The sequence below is a fragment of the Pristis pectinata genome, chromosome 15 (genome assembly GCF_009764475.1).
Source record: "Pristis pectinata isolate sPriPec2 chromosome 15, sPriPec2.1.pri, whole genome shotgun sequence".
NCBI lineage: Eukaryota > Metazoa > Chordata > Chondrichthyes > Rhinopristiformes > Pristidae > Pristis > Pristis pectinata.
The window spans coordinates 24,748,765-24,767,628 of NC_067419.1; the positions used below are offsets into that span (position 1 = coordinate 24,748,765).

Consider the following 18,864-nt stretch of genomic DNA (forward strand, 5'->3'; position numbering starts at 1 on the left):
TGCAAAAGTGGACTCCCACAAACCAAGCTGTGATACTCCGTGATGAGCAGGTCCACAAACAATGCTCACTTTCTAGGCTCTCATATGAAGTAACGTCACTTTGGTGAGATACCAGGGAATAACCAGCAGCCGTGAAACCATATTGCACCAAAGTGGTTTGCAGCCAATAAAAAAGTTTGAAGTGTATTCACTTTTCTAATGTAGAAAATACAGTAGCAATATGTACACAAATGGCACCCACAAACAGCAAAGTCACAATGGTCAGATGATCTGCTTTACCGATGTTGATTGAGCACCAAATACTGGTCAGAGCTTCCCTAATCTTCTGTGAATAGTGCAATAGGAATTTTCCTAATAACGAGCCAAGAATTATATACAGAATCTCGATGTAGAGATTTATCCAAAAGGCAGGAATTCCAATAGTACCGTACTCCCTCAGGACTGCATGGTAATATCAAATTAGATTTGTACTCAAGTCCCTCGAGCAGGACTTAATCTTCTAACTCAGAGGTAAATGCCATCAACTGAGCCACTGCTGAAAGGTACACAAAAATTCCCTCTATTTAGCAGTCCACGTTTTATAATGGCTTTAATGACCATCCTGCATTTAATACAATACACTTTTTCTGAACTATGTTAATCAATCTATAATAATATTGGACTAGAATTAATCAACACTTACCATCATGACTAACAAGAGCTGCCATATGTGCATGACCTCTTGGGTGAGGAATTGCCCTAAAAGTGCAAAGAATTTATCCATTGGAAATTAATATGAAAGAACTTCTGTCAATTGGATACAGTCCCAAAGAATCCAGTATTTTTATTAGTGAACTGTGAAAAAGCCACAACGTATTAATAGAAGTTATCAATAAAACTAATACAGAAGATAATTTGATGTTCATTTCCCATGCAGACTGTAAACTTCAGCTAGATGAGAATAAGAGATCAGGCTTCAACAGAAAAATGAGTACAGAGTAGTGAAGGAGAGGCCAGCTTGTGAGTGGTGGCGGGTGAAAGAGAGAATTTGGTTAACAATGCTGAAAATACTGTTAATTCCCCTAATGCTACTTTAAGTAGAGTCAGCAGCCCTGCGAGCATTGTTGAAAATGTCAGAACAGGGATCAAGTCTGGGAAAAAAAATGACAAGAGAAAGAAGAGAAACCCATTTCCATGGTCTTGTAAGAGGCGTGATGTTGGTAAAGAAAAACCAAACTTCTGCAAAATGAATTTAAAAGTTTGGGAAACAAACTTCAGATCAGGCTTTTACAGGAGGTAATCTCAGGTTTATTTCTCCAGCACAGAAAATGGAAAAACGACGAGGAAATCAAAGTATTGGTAAAAATGTGATATCAGGAAAAGGGAGGGACTGCACATTTTTGGATGTGATTATCAGTTTTAGCACAGTTAATAAGAGTTATTCTGCCAGAATAAGATATCTCTGAACAAAGGCAAATCATTCAAATATCAACTAATAGTAGGGAGAGAAAAAGATGAGGATAACATTTATACAGCAAGCCATTAAGTTAGGGGAATATGGAAAACAAAAGGAATAAGCATCAAACTAAGTTATTACAAATACAATAAATTAAAGAACATGTAGAGGATAGATTACAATGAACAAGAGGTCATCTTAATGTAGAAAGTAATGGTTATATTTCTAACGAGAATATTAGACAGAAGCAAATCCTCAACTGCTTGAGATTAGCTTCATGATGCAGAGAAGAAATTTTCCCTGTAGTTCTTAGTTAAAAGAAAACCAGAAATCAGTGTCTGATGGGACATATCCTGAGATCATGAGAGAGAGATGGTAGGAAGTTACCACAACACTATAAAGTGCATGATCCACACAGACACTATTCCACAACCAACTCCTCCTCACTATCACCTTTTTAGGTCCTTCCATCATATTTAAATAGTTAACCACCTATCCTGTTCGAGTACTGGATGAGCAGAAATTGCTTCCAACCAAATAACAGGAATAGGAAAACAGTAGTATTGTCTTCAATCCTGGTATCCCAGCGTACAATCTCCATCCTTCTCCTTGGCAACTTTTCTTAAACTGAACCAGACTTGTTATAAATTTTGATCTACAATTGTCCCCGGGTTGAGTTATGGACTACATACCATCCCTGAACCCATTCCATTTATGTATCACCAGTAAATTTGGCTACAGTGTATTTAGCCCCTTCATCTAATTCATCAATATAGTTTATAAATAGTTGAGGCACCAGCACTGAACCCTGTGGCACTCTATTAGTTTCTGATCACCAGTTCAAAAATGACACGTTTATCTTGACTCTGTTTTCAGTTTGCCACTCTCCTATTTATTCCCATGTATCACCCCCAACCCTGTACACATCTATATTCTACAGTAACCTTCTGTGGCACATACCTTCTGCAAATCCACAAAACACTAAATCTACTGGTTTTTCTTCGTCCATCTTGTTTATTACATCCTCAATGAACTTCAGCAAAACTGTCACATGCAATTTCCCTTTCATAAAACCACAATGGCTCTGTTGGATTGTCTTTTTTTTTAAATGTCCTGCTATTAATATGTTCTCCAGAATCCAGGTAATTTTGTTGGATTGCAATCAATACATGCATTATCTTTGCAACCAATTCTTTTAAGATCCTAGGAAACAGGCCATCAGGTCACAGGGACTTTTATTCTACAGGCCCAGTCTAGTACTTTTTTTTCCCCTCTGGTGAGATTGTTTTAAGTTCCTCACTCCCTATAACCCATTGATTATCCACAATTATTGATATGTTTTAGTGCCTTTTACCATTTACCATGAACAACAATGCAATTCAATGTCAGTAAATATATTATGATTAAAAAAAAACTGCAATTATAACAATGAGTGGAAAAGCAGGAGCTGGGGGTACACATTCACAGGTCATTAGGCTGGTAACACTTAAACTGTTCATAAAATGCTTTTCTTCCCCCGCACCCCACAAGGTAAGGCGACACGGAAGTGTAGCGGTTAGCATGACACTATTACAGCGTCAGTGACCTGGGTTCAATTCGGGCCACTGTCTGTAAGGAGTTTGTATGTTCTCCCAGTGTCTGTGTGGGTTTCCTCCGGGTGTTCCGGTTTCCTCCCATATTCCAAAAGACGTACAGGTTAGTAGTTGTGGGCATGCTATGTTGGCACCAGAAGAGTGGCAACACTTGCAGGCTGCCCCCAGCACATTCTCAGTAACACAAAAAGATGCATTTCACTCTGTCTTTCGATGTACACGTGACTAATAAATAAATCTTAAATATCTTAAAAGATATCTTAATGATGATGCATAATAAAACTCCTTCATTGAGAGTATGTCTATCCTCTGCAATAATAAATTAAGCTACTTCACAGATCCTGTGAAGATCTTAGCTATGCTTGGGATCAAGGATGACTGACGTTCATGGGTCTTGTGGGTTCTGAGGTGGCTAAAAGAGGCTAATGTAGGAACTCCAGATTCTTCCATTAATGGGACAGGTGATGGTTGGAGTGACTTTGAGGTTGGCCACTCCTTACGCCAGAACCTTTGTGTGTTCCCAATGCATGGACTCAAGTTTTTCAATACCATCTGAGTGGCCTTTCTCTATCTTGGGCAATCATGGACCCGAGGTTCCCAGAATCAGTAGGATTGGTCTTCAAGGAGCTTCTGAGCATGCCCTTGAATCTTCACCCCTGTCCATCTGATGATCACGTCCCACGAAAGAGCATGGAAGAGTGTCCGTTTCAGAAGTCTGGTATCGGACAGGAGAATATAGAGGCCTGTCCAATGTAGCCAACTGAACCTAACTAGGGTCTCAATACTGGAGATGTTTATCTGGGAGAGGACATTGATATTGGTTTACTTGTCCTGCAAGTGCATTTGGAGGATTTTGTAGAGATTGCGCAGGTGTTTTTTCTCCCCACAGTGACTTGAGATACCTGCTGTTGGCACACTAGTTTTCAGAAGTATCCTTTACATACCATATGTTTTTAGTCTATTAAAATGGATAAGATGATTAATTTTGTTTTCTGGAATACGAAAGGTTTAAATAATCCAATTAAGCGCAAGAAGATCTTTAAAGTTTTTCATAGACTGAATGCTCAGATTATTTTTGTGCAGGAGATTCATATTAGGAGAGAGGATAATCAACGCTTTTTTTTAGATTTTGGAGGGGTCAACAGTTCCATTCTAATTCACAAACAAAGGTGAAAGGAGTCTCTATTTTTATAGACTCCTCAATTTCATTTGTTCATCATGAGATAATTTCAGACCCAAATGGTAGATTTTTATTAACTACTGACTTACTTCATAATAAAAAAAGTTGTTATGGTTAATGTCTATGAACCTAATGTTGATCATCCCGAGTTTTTTAAACATTTATTTGCATCTTTTCCTAATTTAAACAAATACACTTTGATTATGGGTGGAGATTTCAATTGCTGTTTAAACCCTCCGATGGACAGATCTATGTCAAACAAATCCGCTGTCTTTATTAATTCCTTTTTAGTTGATTCCAGAATTCTAGATGTTTGGAGATTTCTAGACCCATATGATAAAGAATTTTCTTTTTTTCCCCTCATGTTTATCACAATTACTCAAGGACTGATTTTTTTTTTACCGATGCTAGATTTAGCTCCATTTATTATTGACTGTAAATATGATGCAATTGCCATTTCTGATCATGTGCCGTTGAAATGATCAATTAAATTAGCAGATGTACCCTCTGGCGTCAGACAATGGCGTTTCAATCCTTCTCTATTGCAAGATTTAGGCTTTGTCCAATTTATTAAAAGAACAGATTTCATTTTTCTTTTTAACTAATTTTATTGAAGAAATTTCCGGTGGGATAATATGGGATACTTTTAAAGCATATATCCGCGGTCAAATTATTTCATATTCTGCTGGATTGAAAAAATGAACTAATAATGAAATACGTATATTGGCTGATGAGATTAAAGAAATAGATAAAAAAATACTCTGATGCTAGTTTGGAGCTCTATAAAATGAGAACAGAACTTCAATTATAACATAGTTTATTATTAACATCTCCAATTGAAAATCAATTACTTAAAACCAGAAGTCAGTTTTATATACATGGTGACAAATCTTGTAAATTGCTGGCCAACCAATTGAAAGCTGTTTCAACTAAACGTCAGATTATTAAAATTCGTAAATGAGATGGTAGCTACACAGTGGACAATGAACAAATTAATAAATCTTTTCAAAAATGTTATACTTCTTTCTATCAATCAGAATTCCCTGAGGATTCTGCATGAATTTTTAAGGGATTTGAAGACTCCGAAATTATCATTAAATGAATGTTCAATACTAGATGCACCCATTTCAGAGGAAGAAATAAAGAAAGCAATTTTTTCAATGAATTCGGGTAAAACACCTGGTCCTGATGGGTATACAGTCGAATTTCTTAAATCCTTTTCTGATCTTCTTTCTCCCTGGTTAGGAAAAATTTTTAAAGATGCCCTATCAGTGGGTAAACTACCACAATCCTTTTATGAAGCATCTCTTTAATTCTTAAAAAGGATAAAGATCCCACTCAATGTGCATCTTATAGACTCATCTCTTTACTAAATGTAGATTCCAAAATATTTTCCAAAATATTGGCCTCTAGATTAGAAAAGGTTCTTCCACAAATTATCTCTGATGACCAGACAGGATTCATTCAGAATTGTTATGTGCATTTTAATATTAGGAGGTTAATGAATATTATATATATCCCCTCATCTAAAATTCCAGAATGTGTTTTCTCATTAGATGCTGAAAAGGAGTTTGATAGAGTCGAATGGGAATATTTATTTAATACACTTGAGAAATTTAATTTTAGTCCCAATTTTATATCTGCGATCAAATTGATTTATCACAAACCTACAGCTTCAATACTTACTAATAATCAGAGATCCTCTTTGTTCAGGCTTTTCTGAGGTACTAGACAGGGTTGCCCTCTAAGTCCTTTATTATTTGATATTGCCTTGGAACCCTTGGCAATTGCCTTTCGAGATTCTTCTCACATATTTGGTATCACTCGCGGACAGGAGATTCATAAGGATTCTCTATATGCAGATGACCTGTTACTTTGTATTTCTAACCCAGAGGAATCTATCCCTGCAGTATTATCATTGCTTGCTCAGTTTAGTGTTTTTTCTGGTTATAGATTAAATCTTAATAAGAGTGAACTCTTTCCATTAAATATGTAAATCCCAATTTATAGGCAATTACCATTTAGATTAGTAACTGACTATTTTATGTATTTGGGTGTTAAAATTACCAAGAAGCATAAGGACTTGTTTAAAGTTAACTTGTTACCTTTAATTGATCACATTAAACAATTATTTACTAAATGGTTCCCATTATCTCTATCATTGATAGGCCGAATTAATACGGTTAAGATGAATATTTTACTAAAATTTCTATATTTATTTCAGGCGATTCCAACTTTCATCCCGAAATCTTTTTTTTGACACTACTGATTCTAAAATTCTTTCATATATATGGCAGAATAAAAACCCAAAGGTTAACTAAGAAATCTTTACAAAAATTAAGAAGGGATGGTGGTATGGCTTTGCCTAACTTTAGATTATACTACTGGGCAATTAATATCAGATATTTAATTTTTTGGGCACAAGATTTAGATGTAATTCAATGACCCAAATGGGTATACCTTGAGTATGAATCAGTGCAAGGATTTTCATTAGTTTCTATTTTAGGAGCCTCACTCCCTTTTGCACTTACTAAATTGAGTAAACATATGACTAACCCAATAGTTAAACATACAACATGAATATGGTTTCAATTCCGTAAATTCTTTGGATTGAACAAATTTAACTTATCAAGTCCCATTCAATCTAATTTTTTCTTTCAACCATCCAGAATTGACTTAACTTTTTCCTTATGGAAAATGAAAGGAATAACATGCTTCCGTGATTTACTCATTGATAACTGTTTTTTTATCTTTTGAACAGTTGTCTAATAAATACAATTTGCCTAGATCACACTTTTTTCAATATTTACAGATTAGAAATTTTTTAAAAGTTACTATACCTGCTTTTCCGACTCCATATAAAATTGAAATTATGGAAAAAATTTTAGGTTTTAATCCCTATCAGAAGGGCTTGATAGCAATAATTTATGATCTAATTACGAAAATACGTCCAGAGACACTTGATAAAATTAAGAGTGAATGGGAAAGAGAACTCCAGATACTTTTACCCATGGAGACATGGAAGAAAATTCTTCAATTAGTTAATACATCTTCAATGTGTGCCAGACACTCTTTGATACAATTTAAGGTGGTTCACAGGACCCATATGTCTAAGGATAAGCTAACCTGTTTTTATCACCATATAAATCCTGTATGTGACAGATGTAAGTCAAAGGTGGCTTCCCTGACACATATGTTTTGGTCCTGCCCTCTTTTGGAAAAATATTGGAAAGACATTTTTAACATTATTTCAACTGTATTGAATATTGATTTACAACCTCATCTAATCACTGCAATTTTTGGGCTACCAATGATGGAATCTGGCCACTTATCTGCTGCTACTTGTCGTATGATTGCCTTTGTTACATTAATGGCCAAGCGATCAATTTTGTTTAAATGGAAGGATCCAATACCTCCCACCGCTTTTCAATGATTTTCTTAAACTATATCATGTTTAAACTTAGAAAAAATTAGGAGTGGCACTGTTGATTCTTCGCTTAAATTTGAGGAAGTTTGGAGTCCATTCAATATTTTCATATGATATAGATCCCTTTGCAATAACCTTTGAACTTAGAGTAGAGTTGACGACATAATAATGCTCTTTGTTCATCGAGAAATATCAGTCCAGTTTTTTTTCTTTTGAAATTTTTTTAAGCTTGTTTCGATTTATTACTTATAATTTTTTTGATTTGGGGGTTCTTTTTTTTAAATTATGCAATAAATCTTTTTCTTTCCCTTTTTGATTTTTTTTGTATTATATTCGCTTACTAAGAGACTGTGGGGTCTAGAACATATTTTTTTATTCTTTATGATTATATAAGTCATGATTGTCCTCCCGATCTCTTTGTATCACGTGTATAATCATTGATATTACCTATATTGATCTGTATTAATTTGAAAATTAATAAAAAGATTGAAAAAGAAAGTTTTCAGAAGCATATGGGAGGGCAGGGATCACTGCTGCCCTATAGATCATGAGTTTTGTGTCAGGCCTGAGGTCTTGATCTTCTAATATCCTTTCCCTTAATATTGGTATTGGTTTATTATTGTCACTTGTACCAAGGTACAGTGAAAAACTTGTCTTGCATACTATTTGTACAGATCAATTCATTACACAGTGCGTTGAGGTAGAACAGGGTAAAAACAATAACAGGATACAGAGTAAAGTGTCACAGCTACAGGGAAGTGCATTGCAGATAGACAATAAGGTGCAAGGTCAAACAAGGTAGATTGTGAGGTCAAGAGTCTATCTCGTTGTATAAAGAACCGTTTAAAAGTCTTATCACCATGGGATAGAAGCTGTCCTTGAGTCTGGTTGTATATGCCCTCAGGCTCCTGTATCTTCTGCCTGATAGGAGAGGAGAGAAGAGAGAATGATCCAGGTGGATGGGGTCTTTGATTATGCTGGCTGCTTCACCAAGGCAGCGAGAGGTATAGCCAGAGTCCATGGAGGGGAGGCTGGTTTCTGTGGTGCGCTGGGCTGCGTACATAACTCTGCAGTTTCTTGTGGTCCTGGGCAGAGCAGCTGCTATACCAAGCCGTGATGCACCCAGATAGGATGCATTGATAAAAACTGGTGAGCGTTAAAGGGGACATGCCAAATTTTTTTAGCCTCCTGAGGAAGCAGAGGTGCTGGTGAGCTTTCTTGGCCGTGGTGTCTACGTGGTTGGATCAGGACAGGCTCTTGGTGATGTTCACTCCTAGGAGCTTGAAGCTCTCAACCCTGTCTGCCTCAGCACCATTGATATAGACAGGTGCATGTACACCGCTCGCTTTCCTGAAGTCAATGACCAGCTCTTTTGTTTTGCTGACATTGAGGGAAAGGTTGTTGGCATGACACCATGTCACTAAGCTCTCTCTCTCCTTCCTGTACTCCGACTCATCATTATTTGAGATACGGCCTACTACAGTGGTATCATCTGCAAACTTGTAGATGGGATTAGAGTAGAATCTGGCCACGCAGTCACATACATTGGGAGTAGAGGGTTGAGGACGCAGCCTTGTGGGGCACCAGTGTTGAGAATAATCGTGCTGGAGGTGTTGCTGCCTGTCCTCACTGATTGCGGTCTGTTGGTCAGAAAGTCAAGGGTCCAGTCGCAGAGGGAGGTGTTGAGTCCCAGGTCTCAGAGTTTGGTGATGAGTTTGCTTGGAATTATAATATTGAAGGCAATGCTGTAGTCAATAAACAAGAATCTAATGTAGGTGTCTTTACTGTGTAATAAACCTATTGTTTGTAATGTAGACTTAAGAAATATGTTTGGAATAATTGTTGAATAAAGCCATTGTTATCCCAATTGTGGGAGATTAAAAGGAAAGCACTGTGAAAATTCTCTTTGAAATTTCCCGACAACTCAAAAAAGGCAGAGGTTAGAGTCTGTTATCAAGAGGAAGATTTGCATTTCTGTAGTACCTTTAATGGACTCAGAAAGACAAAGCTGATTACAATGTAGTCACCATTGTAATGTAAAAAAAACATGGCAGCTAATTTGCACACAGTAATCATCTACGAGCTGCAAAATGTTATTTAATTGATCAACTTTTTTAAAAAGTGAAGAATATTGGCCACAAAACTGGAGATAACTCCCTTGTTCCTTACAATTTAAGTTACAGCATAATTTGATGTGTGAGATAAAATTTGATACATTTCCTGACTTCCATGCATTTGAAAATCTTACATTACAGCAAATGTTTTAGTTGAATGATACATATGGTTATCTCTCATAAACTTTAATTATAAATTATCCAATGGACCTTACTTTGCCATACCAGTAAAATATCCAAGAAACACAACTTCACCACTGGTTTGTTTGTAATCCTACCTCATGAAACTTTAAGTATCTATAGCCAAGTTGGACACTTCATTCAACCACAGGAGGGAGAGTAGGGAGAGAGGAAATGAGTATATGTGACTTATGAACAGAGTCTCTTTGAGATAGCCCTATTAGACATTCACACACCAGGTACAAAACAAAAATGAAGACAGTGGAAAATCTCACACTGTAGTGACCATAAAAACTTCTAAATTTAATTACCAATGTAAACCAACCGATTAGTCATTTGCTTTGGAAAGGAAGGGTTAATAATATAGTAAGAAAATTCACATACTTGCCCACAGTTATGTGGAAATTTCCTGCTACTTTGTTGACATATAAATGTCCATGTATTCTACAGGCATCATGTGGATAAGATAATTTGTCTTCCCTGGAAATATAATTAAGAATAATTTTCATTGTGGTCACTAAATTTACTGTAGACACAACCAATTAATATATTACAAGTGCTAATGAATACCTAAGAATTAAACACAATGATCCAAAACTAATCAGCAATCTCAAAGATTATAAGGTTACTGATTGTGGGAAATGGAAACATTGAATTATTCTGCACACCAAAGGTCAGACACCTCAGTCTGTAATCTTCTCGTCTAATATTGAAACTAAAAAGGTCAGTTTTCATTTACTCTGCTATTTACAGCTGCAATACATCTAACAAGCATCCAAGATTATTTTGATATATTAATCAGTTATGATAATCCATTAAACTATTGAAAATTAATTGGGTCTGCAAATAGAATACACAATTCTGATTCTATGTAAAATTATGAATTTCACAGTAATTAATGAAAATGTCCATTGACATTTAAACGTATATGAGAATAAAATTAAGCACTGTAAAGTATTAGCAAAGTTTACTTTTTAATTATATGGTGCAATTTAAATAATTCAAAAGGTATTGCTTGTGCTTTGTGCAATCCCACAATGAATGTTTGTAGATTATGAACACAGTGAAAGTCCTTGGAGACTATCCCACCAAAAGCTTTCACTGCAGGTATAAAACAAGAATGATTGAGAAAATGTCACACTGTACTGTTGCATCAAAAACTCTTATGTTGAGAATTCCCAATGGTAACCAACTGGTCAATCGGTTTATAAGGAAATAATTAATACCATAAAGAATGTACGCACTTAGTAGTATTGACTCAATATGTTGAAGGATCCTTTCTACAAACAAACTGATAAAGTATTTAATTGCTTTTTTTTAAAAAAAAATAAAATTTGTACCACATATACTCACAGAAAAAAAGCAAATCATCAAAACATGAACATGGTGCAGCTGGCATGAATAAACTGTAACCTGAACTAAGTTTAGCATTTTGTTCCATAAGGTACTTTGCCCCTCAGCTGTGCATGTCTCAACAACCCTGCAGCATTAATTTTCTCAATACTTTGGTTTCTGAACGCTGGAGGTTACACATCATTCCTGATTGGTCAGCATTGCACATCTTTTCTCATCATAAAACAAGCATTTAAAGAAAAATAGCTGAAACAGGAAGTTCCTAGAACTGCTTTCTGCCTCTATGACCTCTTTTGGCTGGTAAACCAAAAATTGGACATCACAGTGAAGTATGGAGGTATGGGCAGTAAATTCATTCATATGTAAAAGGTATTTGCAGGTACTTTAATTTATTTTTCACAAAATGGTATAAACATAATTAAAACTAAATCAGATCACTTGAGTTGCTACTTAAATGGGTATATCATTCCTTTCACTTAGTGTATAATGTCAAGAATTGTCAACAAGTGCATAGCCTATATTGGGTGTTCCAACAAAGCATGCACAGGATTAATCAGGAGATAAGTAATCAAGACTGAATCAACTACAATATTTGGGGTGAATGTGAGAGCAACATTCCCCGAGCCATCTCCTGCTCTTATATCGCTTTAATTAAACCAGTTTCCTATCGTAATTTACCTTTGACAGACAAAATATAAGTGAGCATATTCAACAGCAAGAATAGCAAGTTCCCCTATTGCAATACCTCAGTGTCCATATTTGATCAGAATAGAATCAGTAACAGATTTACTCTAGAACAGATCTTGTAAGTTTCAACATTCAAATATTGCTGGATTATTTACCTTGGTGGTAATGCAGTTGGGGAGCCTCGAAAAGCACTTTTGAATAAAAGGTCTTGAAGAGAGTGTTCTTCTTGCACTTTTTTGCGAATCTTTTGAAGTGTTCTTAAAAAGGAAACATCAAATAATTTGCGCCTCTACCAGGTCTTTATTCTAATTAAATCAGCATGCTATTTGTGAAATATAACCAACTCATCTTAACGGTAATAAATCTAATGAAATTATTGCAAATTTTCATTCTGATGACCAAATTAGAGTGGCAAGTTAAAAAAAAAGCAGCTTGAATGATTGGCAATAATAAACAAATTGCTTGGTTGTGACATTTCCCAACTGGTGAATTGTCAAACTGCTTTCCCAGGGAAAAATAACATGGCTATGAATGTTGCCTCATCTTGTGAATTTTCTCACCATTCATTCAGTTATAATCCACCACTGACAGAATCTAGGAGAAAGTCATCTTGCTACATCTTCTAAAAAAAATTGTCAAGTAGGTCAGGGAACAAAAGGTATTGGCAAACTGTGGAAGGGATTGGAGCTGGTTGGAAGTGAAAAGAATCATGTTTGTTTTGCTGCATTCAGCAGACACACAGACAATTCGACATTTCATATTCTGAATTATTAAACAACAGTCACAGCAATGTTTGTGACAACGAAGCAGTTGGTGGGTACATTGTATTAAAATCATAAATGTTCATAAAACAATTTTAAAATCTGTTCCTTACCTTTGCCACATTTTCTGACGTGAAGATAATTCAAAAACAGTCTACAATTTAAAAAGAAATGCAAATCAATTAAGGAGCCCAACTTCTAAATGAAAATTCTTAGTGATTATGTTGCCACATTGTATGTTGTACAACACTGTAAAAAGGAACAAAATGGCATAGCATGTATCACAAAGTAATTGCTGAGACATTTAGACCATAGGAAGTGATCTTTATGTTAATGGACTATTCACCAACTTGCAGAAATGAAATGTTTATATCAAAAATTTATATCAAAATGAAGGTTAGAACATGGTATTCCTTCCCTCCAGGCTTCATGAAGCCGAACACAATGCTGATACACAGGGATGGAAAATTGCATGGAACACAACCTTATGCTGAACAAGCCACATGCAGCTTTGCATAAAGTTTACGAACAGATCAAATACCCAAATTCTCAACTGAGAAATAGTACATATCATGGTGCAGAAAACAAAGAACAAGTTTTCTCCACCTGCCTTCAAAACTACAGATAGAGAAGTCATGAGCTGGGGATCCTATTGTATAACCCCTACAAGGGATACTAATTGTGTAGAAGTGGCATAGCCATTAATGAAAGTCATTCAGATTGAGTTAATATTGGTACTCAACATGCTTACCAAGATCCATCAAGAATTTATAATTGACAGAAAATTAATTTTCTCTAATACGTTTCCTAAAATTTTGTTTAATATTTAATGGTACGTCTTCTCTCTAAATCCATGTACCTTCCCGATTTCATATTTTGTGGGTACTTATAGTCTAATTTCCCTATTGCTCCTTTTGTCTATGCATCAATTCCATTTATCAAGGTCCTATATGCCCATTCACATCACCACACAATCAGTCTAAAATTCCTGCAATTTGTAGGGTAGTTTCCCAACAGGTACTTCTCAACTGCTCTCCAATATTGGATGGACCACAATCTTCCAATCCTGTGTATTTGTGCTGGGAATAAATCAGTTAAATTGTGCTTACATGCTTTGATTGCCTTCAAGTGTTTTAATTTCATTTTAATATTTTCATAAATGTAATTTTAATAGTTTTTCCATTCATATTCTAATTGTTCTGACTTTTTTTTACAACCAGCTAATGTGGCAATGCTGCCTTGCTGGTTGCCAGCTTTTTTTTTAAGAATTGGAGGCGGGCTTCTTTGCAAAACAAGTCTGGGCTTAGCAAATAGCTGAGCAGAGGTGGCTTGCTGCTGTCAGGAAATTCTCATCTCACGTGCCATTGGTTACAATTGTAGCTACGTTACCAAACTTATGATTTGGAGGACTGTAGGAATACTCCAGAGAATAAGTTCATCAAAATATAAAAACAAAACTGGGGTAGCAATCTTAAAAATCCAGCTGCTTGATTAAACTTACTTGGTTTGTCCTAATCCCACATTAATGCAGATGACTTCTCTGCCCTCTTAATACATCAAACTGATAATGGTTGAAGAAGGCAACAACTACAAACTTCTCATCAGCAACTAAATATGGGCAATGCAAAACGCTGATCTTGACAGAAACATTCACATGCCAGGAATGAACAAACTATCAGAGATCATAGAATCTAATAGACAGGCAAATTTGTATGTACATTTCCCAAATGATTATGATTCTTCATTCAGATCTCTAATGCAGCTTAAGCAGTGAAGTAGATAATAGCACCAATCATCTATTTTGAAGTGCAACAATAAGCAACAACTTTACATACTGGTTCATATTTCAGTCCTTCTGAAGCAGCCACCATTGTTTCAGCTAAGTCTAGGACATCTGCACCAACATCTATTTAAAAACAAGAGTATTATCTTAGTGATTGATGACACATTCTCTCGCTACTCTCTGATAAAAGCATCAACTTTCTTCAGTAAACACTCTTGGATTACAAATGTTTGAAATAACCATGTTTTCTTTTATAGTGACTCATAAATCACACCACTGAATTTGATGAAAATATAATAGAAGTATTAGAGAGTAATATTCAGTAAGCAAGCAGTTAATGAGAAATATACTATTCCAGAGGATGGTACACATATATGACAACAAATGAAAACAAAATAGAAAATCATTTTCTTTATAAGTACATTTCAGGTAACAAGCATCTGACCTGGAAACACCCAAGGCAATTTTATCAAAACTCACATCAAAAACTCGGTTAGCATTTATGCCACTTGGAATCAAAGGTATTCAAAGGAGTACTTATTGCGCAAGGTACTATTCAATGGAGATCATATTAAAAGATAAGAATCACTCTGTACAGCCACGATGGTGTGTGTTGTTTGGACTTCTTCCAAAAAGAGAACTGACACGTCATTTAATATATCATTGGTGCAGTTCTCCTACTAACTACCTATCTGAACATCAGATTCAGCCAGATAATGATATTTGGCAACTAGAAAAGAATGTTCAAGTAGGTTTTAAAAATCAGATCAAGACCTATAATGAAAATTAATGTATACATGAAAAAAAGATGTCTCCATGTTTTAGATGATGGTTTCAGGTTCACAGAAAACACATGTTCCAATGGTAACAGATTCTCACACTAGCCCAGGATTTTTGAACAATATCTTTATTGTCCAAATCAACCAAACTATCGCATTCACTTGCCTGGAAAGATGCATTCAGACAGTGAATATCATCCTGGTATTCACAAAGTCAAAAAACACAATTCTCTTTTGTAGTATTTTCAGACATTATCAAAAAACAGAAAAGAGCCTGAAATGTTAACTGTTTTTCTCTTTCTCTATAGAAGCTGCCCGATCTGCTGAGTACTTCTGGCATTTTCTGTTTTATTATGGTTTGTTTGTTGACTCCAAATCAAATCCCTTGGTCTTTCCTGCTTTAAAGAAAACAACCTAGCTTCTTCAGACTATAATCTCTCATGCTGGAACCATTCTACCATATCATTTTGTGAACCCTCTCCAGAAGCTTCATATCCTTCCTAAAATGTGGCAGCAAGAATTCAACAAAATAATCCTAGATCAAACTTCTACAGTATATAGGTTTGGCTGTCGTACCTCTCTCCTGAAGGTGTTCATGATACCATATGATTTGTAAACTTGATCTACCACTTTCAAAGAATTGTGCGCAAAGACCTTTAGGTTTCTGTCCTTGCACCCTTGTAACATTTAACTTCTATCGTCTCTTATTCTTTTTACCAAAATGCATCATCGCACACTTGGGCATTGAATCTCATTTGCCATGTGTCCACTTATTTCACAAACCTGTTATCATCAAGGTCAATTACCATCTTCCTCATTTTACATTTCACTTCAAAATTTCATATCATCTGAAAATTTCAGACTTTTCAAAATCCCCAAAATTCTATCAGCATATATTAAAGAAAACAAAACAGATTTACTATTGAACCTTGGGGAATACCCTTCTCCAGTAAAAGAAACCAAATCATAAACGATTTTCTGTTCCTCAGTTATTTTGCATTCATGCTGCCACTGCACATTACATCTTGAGGGCTTCTATTCTGCACATGCCTCACATTTGATACTTTATCAGGTGTCTATTATAAATTCATATATACAAAACCAACAGTACTAACATTATAAACCCCTCAGTTCCCTCAAAATCTCAATGCAGTGTGCAACATCTACAAAGTGCATAATGTGAACTTCTAAAGTTTGTTCAACAGTATCTTCCAATACTGTGCCCACTAGCACTTAAAAAGGAAAAGGCACACAGAAATATTACCAACACCAAGTTCATCTCTCAATATACCAATCCTTTCAAAGATGATACCTTTCTGTACTGTACAATTCTGTGATTCTACAATCTATTATCTACACTTGATTTAATTCCACTATTTAAAAAAATATTTTGAATTCTGACAATTTTCTTTAATGGTATTATGAGCTTACTTGCTCATATAGCCTTGTGAAATATTCAAATGTATTAATAATAACACTATTAGAGGCTGAGTCACAGAACTGTAAGAAGAACAAGAGGCAGCCACTTGTCCCACCACGATTGTTCCGAATCTCTGGAAAGCTACTCAATTCATTCAACTTTCATGCCCTTTCCCCACACATATTCAAATGTTCCCCTTCGAAACAGTTATCAATCCTTATTCTGTTAAGCCACAGGGTTTCAATTCTTGTTCTCTTGTGGAAAACATCCATATTTCTCCTTTCAACAGAAAAACAGGGAGCAAATATCAATACAAGTGACCCTTGCGTAACAGAGGGGTTGTGCTCCTAGAAAACCATCTGTATCATGATTTTCTGTAACGCAAAACCCTTTACCCCATTGAATCCCATGTTATGTGAAGATCGTTCCTATGGGATGTTCTTCTCTCAACATTAATGGTGAGTACCACAGCTGCTGGTTCACTGGGTTGGGGGGGCGGGTGTGCAGCTGGCTGCATTTAAGAGATTTGCATTGGAAACTGACAAGCAATCTTTTAAATCTCTTAAGCGGCCCTCAGCTTCATCTGGAGATACTGCCTTCAGTTGGAATGGAGACATACACTTTTAAATGCATATCAAATATAGGCAAGATAGTTTAATTATATAACCCACAACAAATAACAGTGATCATTTAGGTTTACAACTAGCCCAGAGACTTGCTGGCCCTGGTTCAGACTTCTTAGGGGGCAAATAATATGGAAAGCTGTTGAAAATGAAACTGTTAGACAGCAAAATGAACCCACCAAACAAAACACCACATTATGTGTATAGAAATGAGTGTTGAAAAACAAGAATTTCTTTTTCTTTCATAATGAGTTTAATTTTATCCCCAGATAAATTCCGTAAGAGCAAATTTTATTCCATATCTCACATTCTTGGGGAGTGACTTGTGAATTCCCGTAACCCAAATAGCTATAACACGGGGTGACCTATATTTACAATTTGACGCAGTCTTGTACTTTACTGGTCTAAAAGGTGCAAGTTTACTTTATCCGTATTTCATAGAAAGTCAACAATTATTAGGCTGTTTCAATACTACACATCTTGAAACAAAACATGAAAATTAATCCTGTAGTTCTGGAATTACATCCAGCTTTCAAATTTGAAAACAAAAGTCTCAGCACTGTACCTTCCTTAAATTTCTAATAAGATAAAATAAACATATTATTTGAAGCTGGACAGACATTTGAGGCAACTTAGAATGGGTTTCTGTAACTTATATTTTTCCCTAATTCAATGAAGGGAGAGTAAACTGTAGCTGTCCAACATCAGTTGCTGATGATGCAGCCAATACTGCCTATTGCTTGGTAATCAGCATAAAGATTAATATGATTTAATTGGTATGGCCACAAATCTTTTAAAGTTCAGTTCTTGTTCCTATTAATCCTGTACTTCACAAGTGATGTACACCAGTAAAATTCTGTTAGGAGCCTACATACACAGAATCAACAGGTCACATGCTATAAAAAGTACATTTATTTTCCAAACAAGCTACTTTTCCCTCACTACAGTTACTTAAATTAGGATTATACTAGTGAACAGACGCTGGTATAATATTGACAGTGTACTTACAATGGCATTTCATTGAAACTGTAATATCTAAATTGATTCTCAGTTTGCTGCAAGATAAAAAAAGAAACATTCAAGTACTGTTCCAGTAAAATCATTTTCTTATCCTAAATTAGTCATAAACCAGATTCTAAAATTAAAAGCATTATGAACACCAACCACATTCACTCCCTCTGCTTAGCTGAGATACATATGGTAAACAAACTTCTGTTAACCTTTGATTTAAAATTCACAAATTGAGCCAGCAACATGTACCATTTGTGGAAAAGGGTTCCAAATTTTCCATTTACATGTGTAGATGCTTCTAACTTTCAGTTGTGAAAGGCCAATAAAGTCTCTTTCAATCCTAGTCTCTCCAACCTGCAGAAAGTTTTCCCTTTACCTACTTTATCAGCTTACTTAAATATCGTAAAGCCGCCATTTACATGTCAGACTCTACATTGTACTTCCATAGGTACTAGGAGAATACTCATACTGCCACAATGCCAGTTCTTTGATTTTCATCTAATTTTCTGTTATGTGATT

The 18,864-nt window shown here is 35.5% G+C and overlaps 1 protein-coding gene across 2 annotated transcripts in view; it reads right to left on the reverse strand.

Annotated features, from left to right (window-relative positions):
* Positions 1–18,864, reverse strand: part of ergic2 (ERGIC and golgi 2) — a 53,703-nt gene that overhangs the window by 19,961 nt on the left and 14,878 nt on the right. For both annotated transcript variants that reach the window (XM_052030317.1, XM_052030318.1), the window contains exons 4-9: positions 18,343–18,389; positions 14,565–14,635; positions 12,843–12,883; positions 12,124–12,225; positions 10,313–10,408; positions 683–738 (exon numbers count right to left, since the gene is read on the reverse strand). In XM_052030317.1, the coding sequence (XP_051886277.1) occupies positions 683–738; positions 10,313–10,408; positions 12,124–12,225; positions 12,843–12,883; positions 14,565–14,635; positions 18,343–18,389 (413 nt within the window). The remainder of the gene's footprint in view (positions 1–682; positions 739–10,312; positions 10,409–12,123; positions 12,226–12,842; positions 12,884–14,564; positions 14,636–18,342; positions 18,390–18,864) is intronic.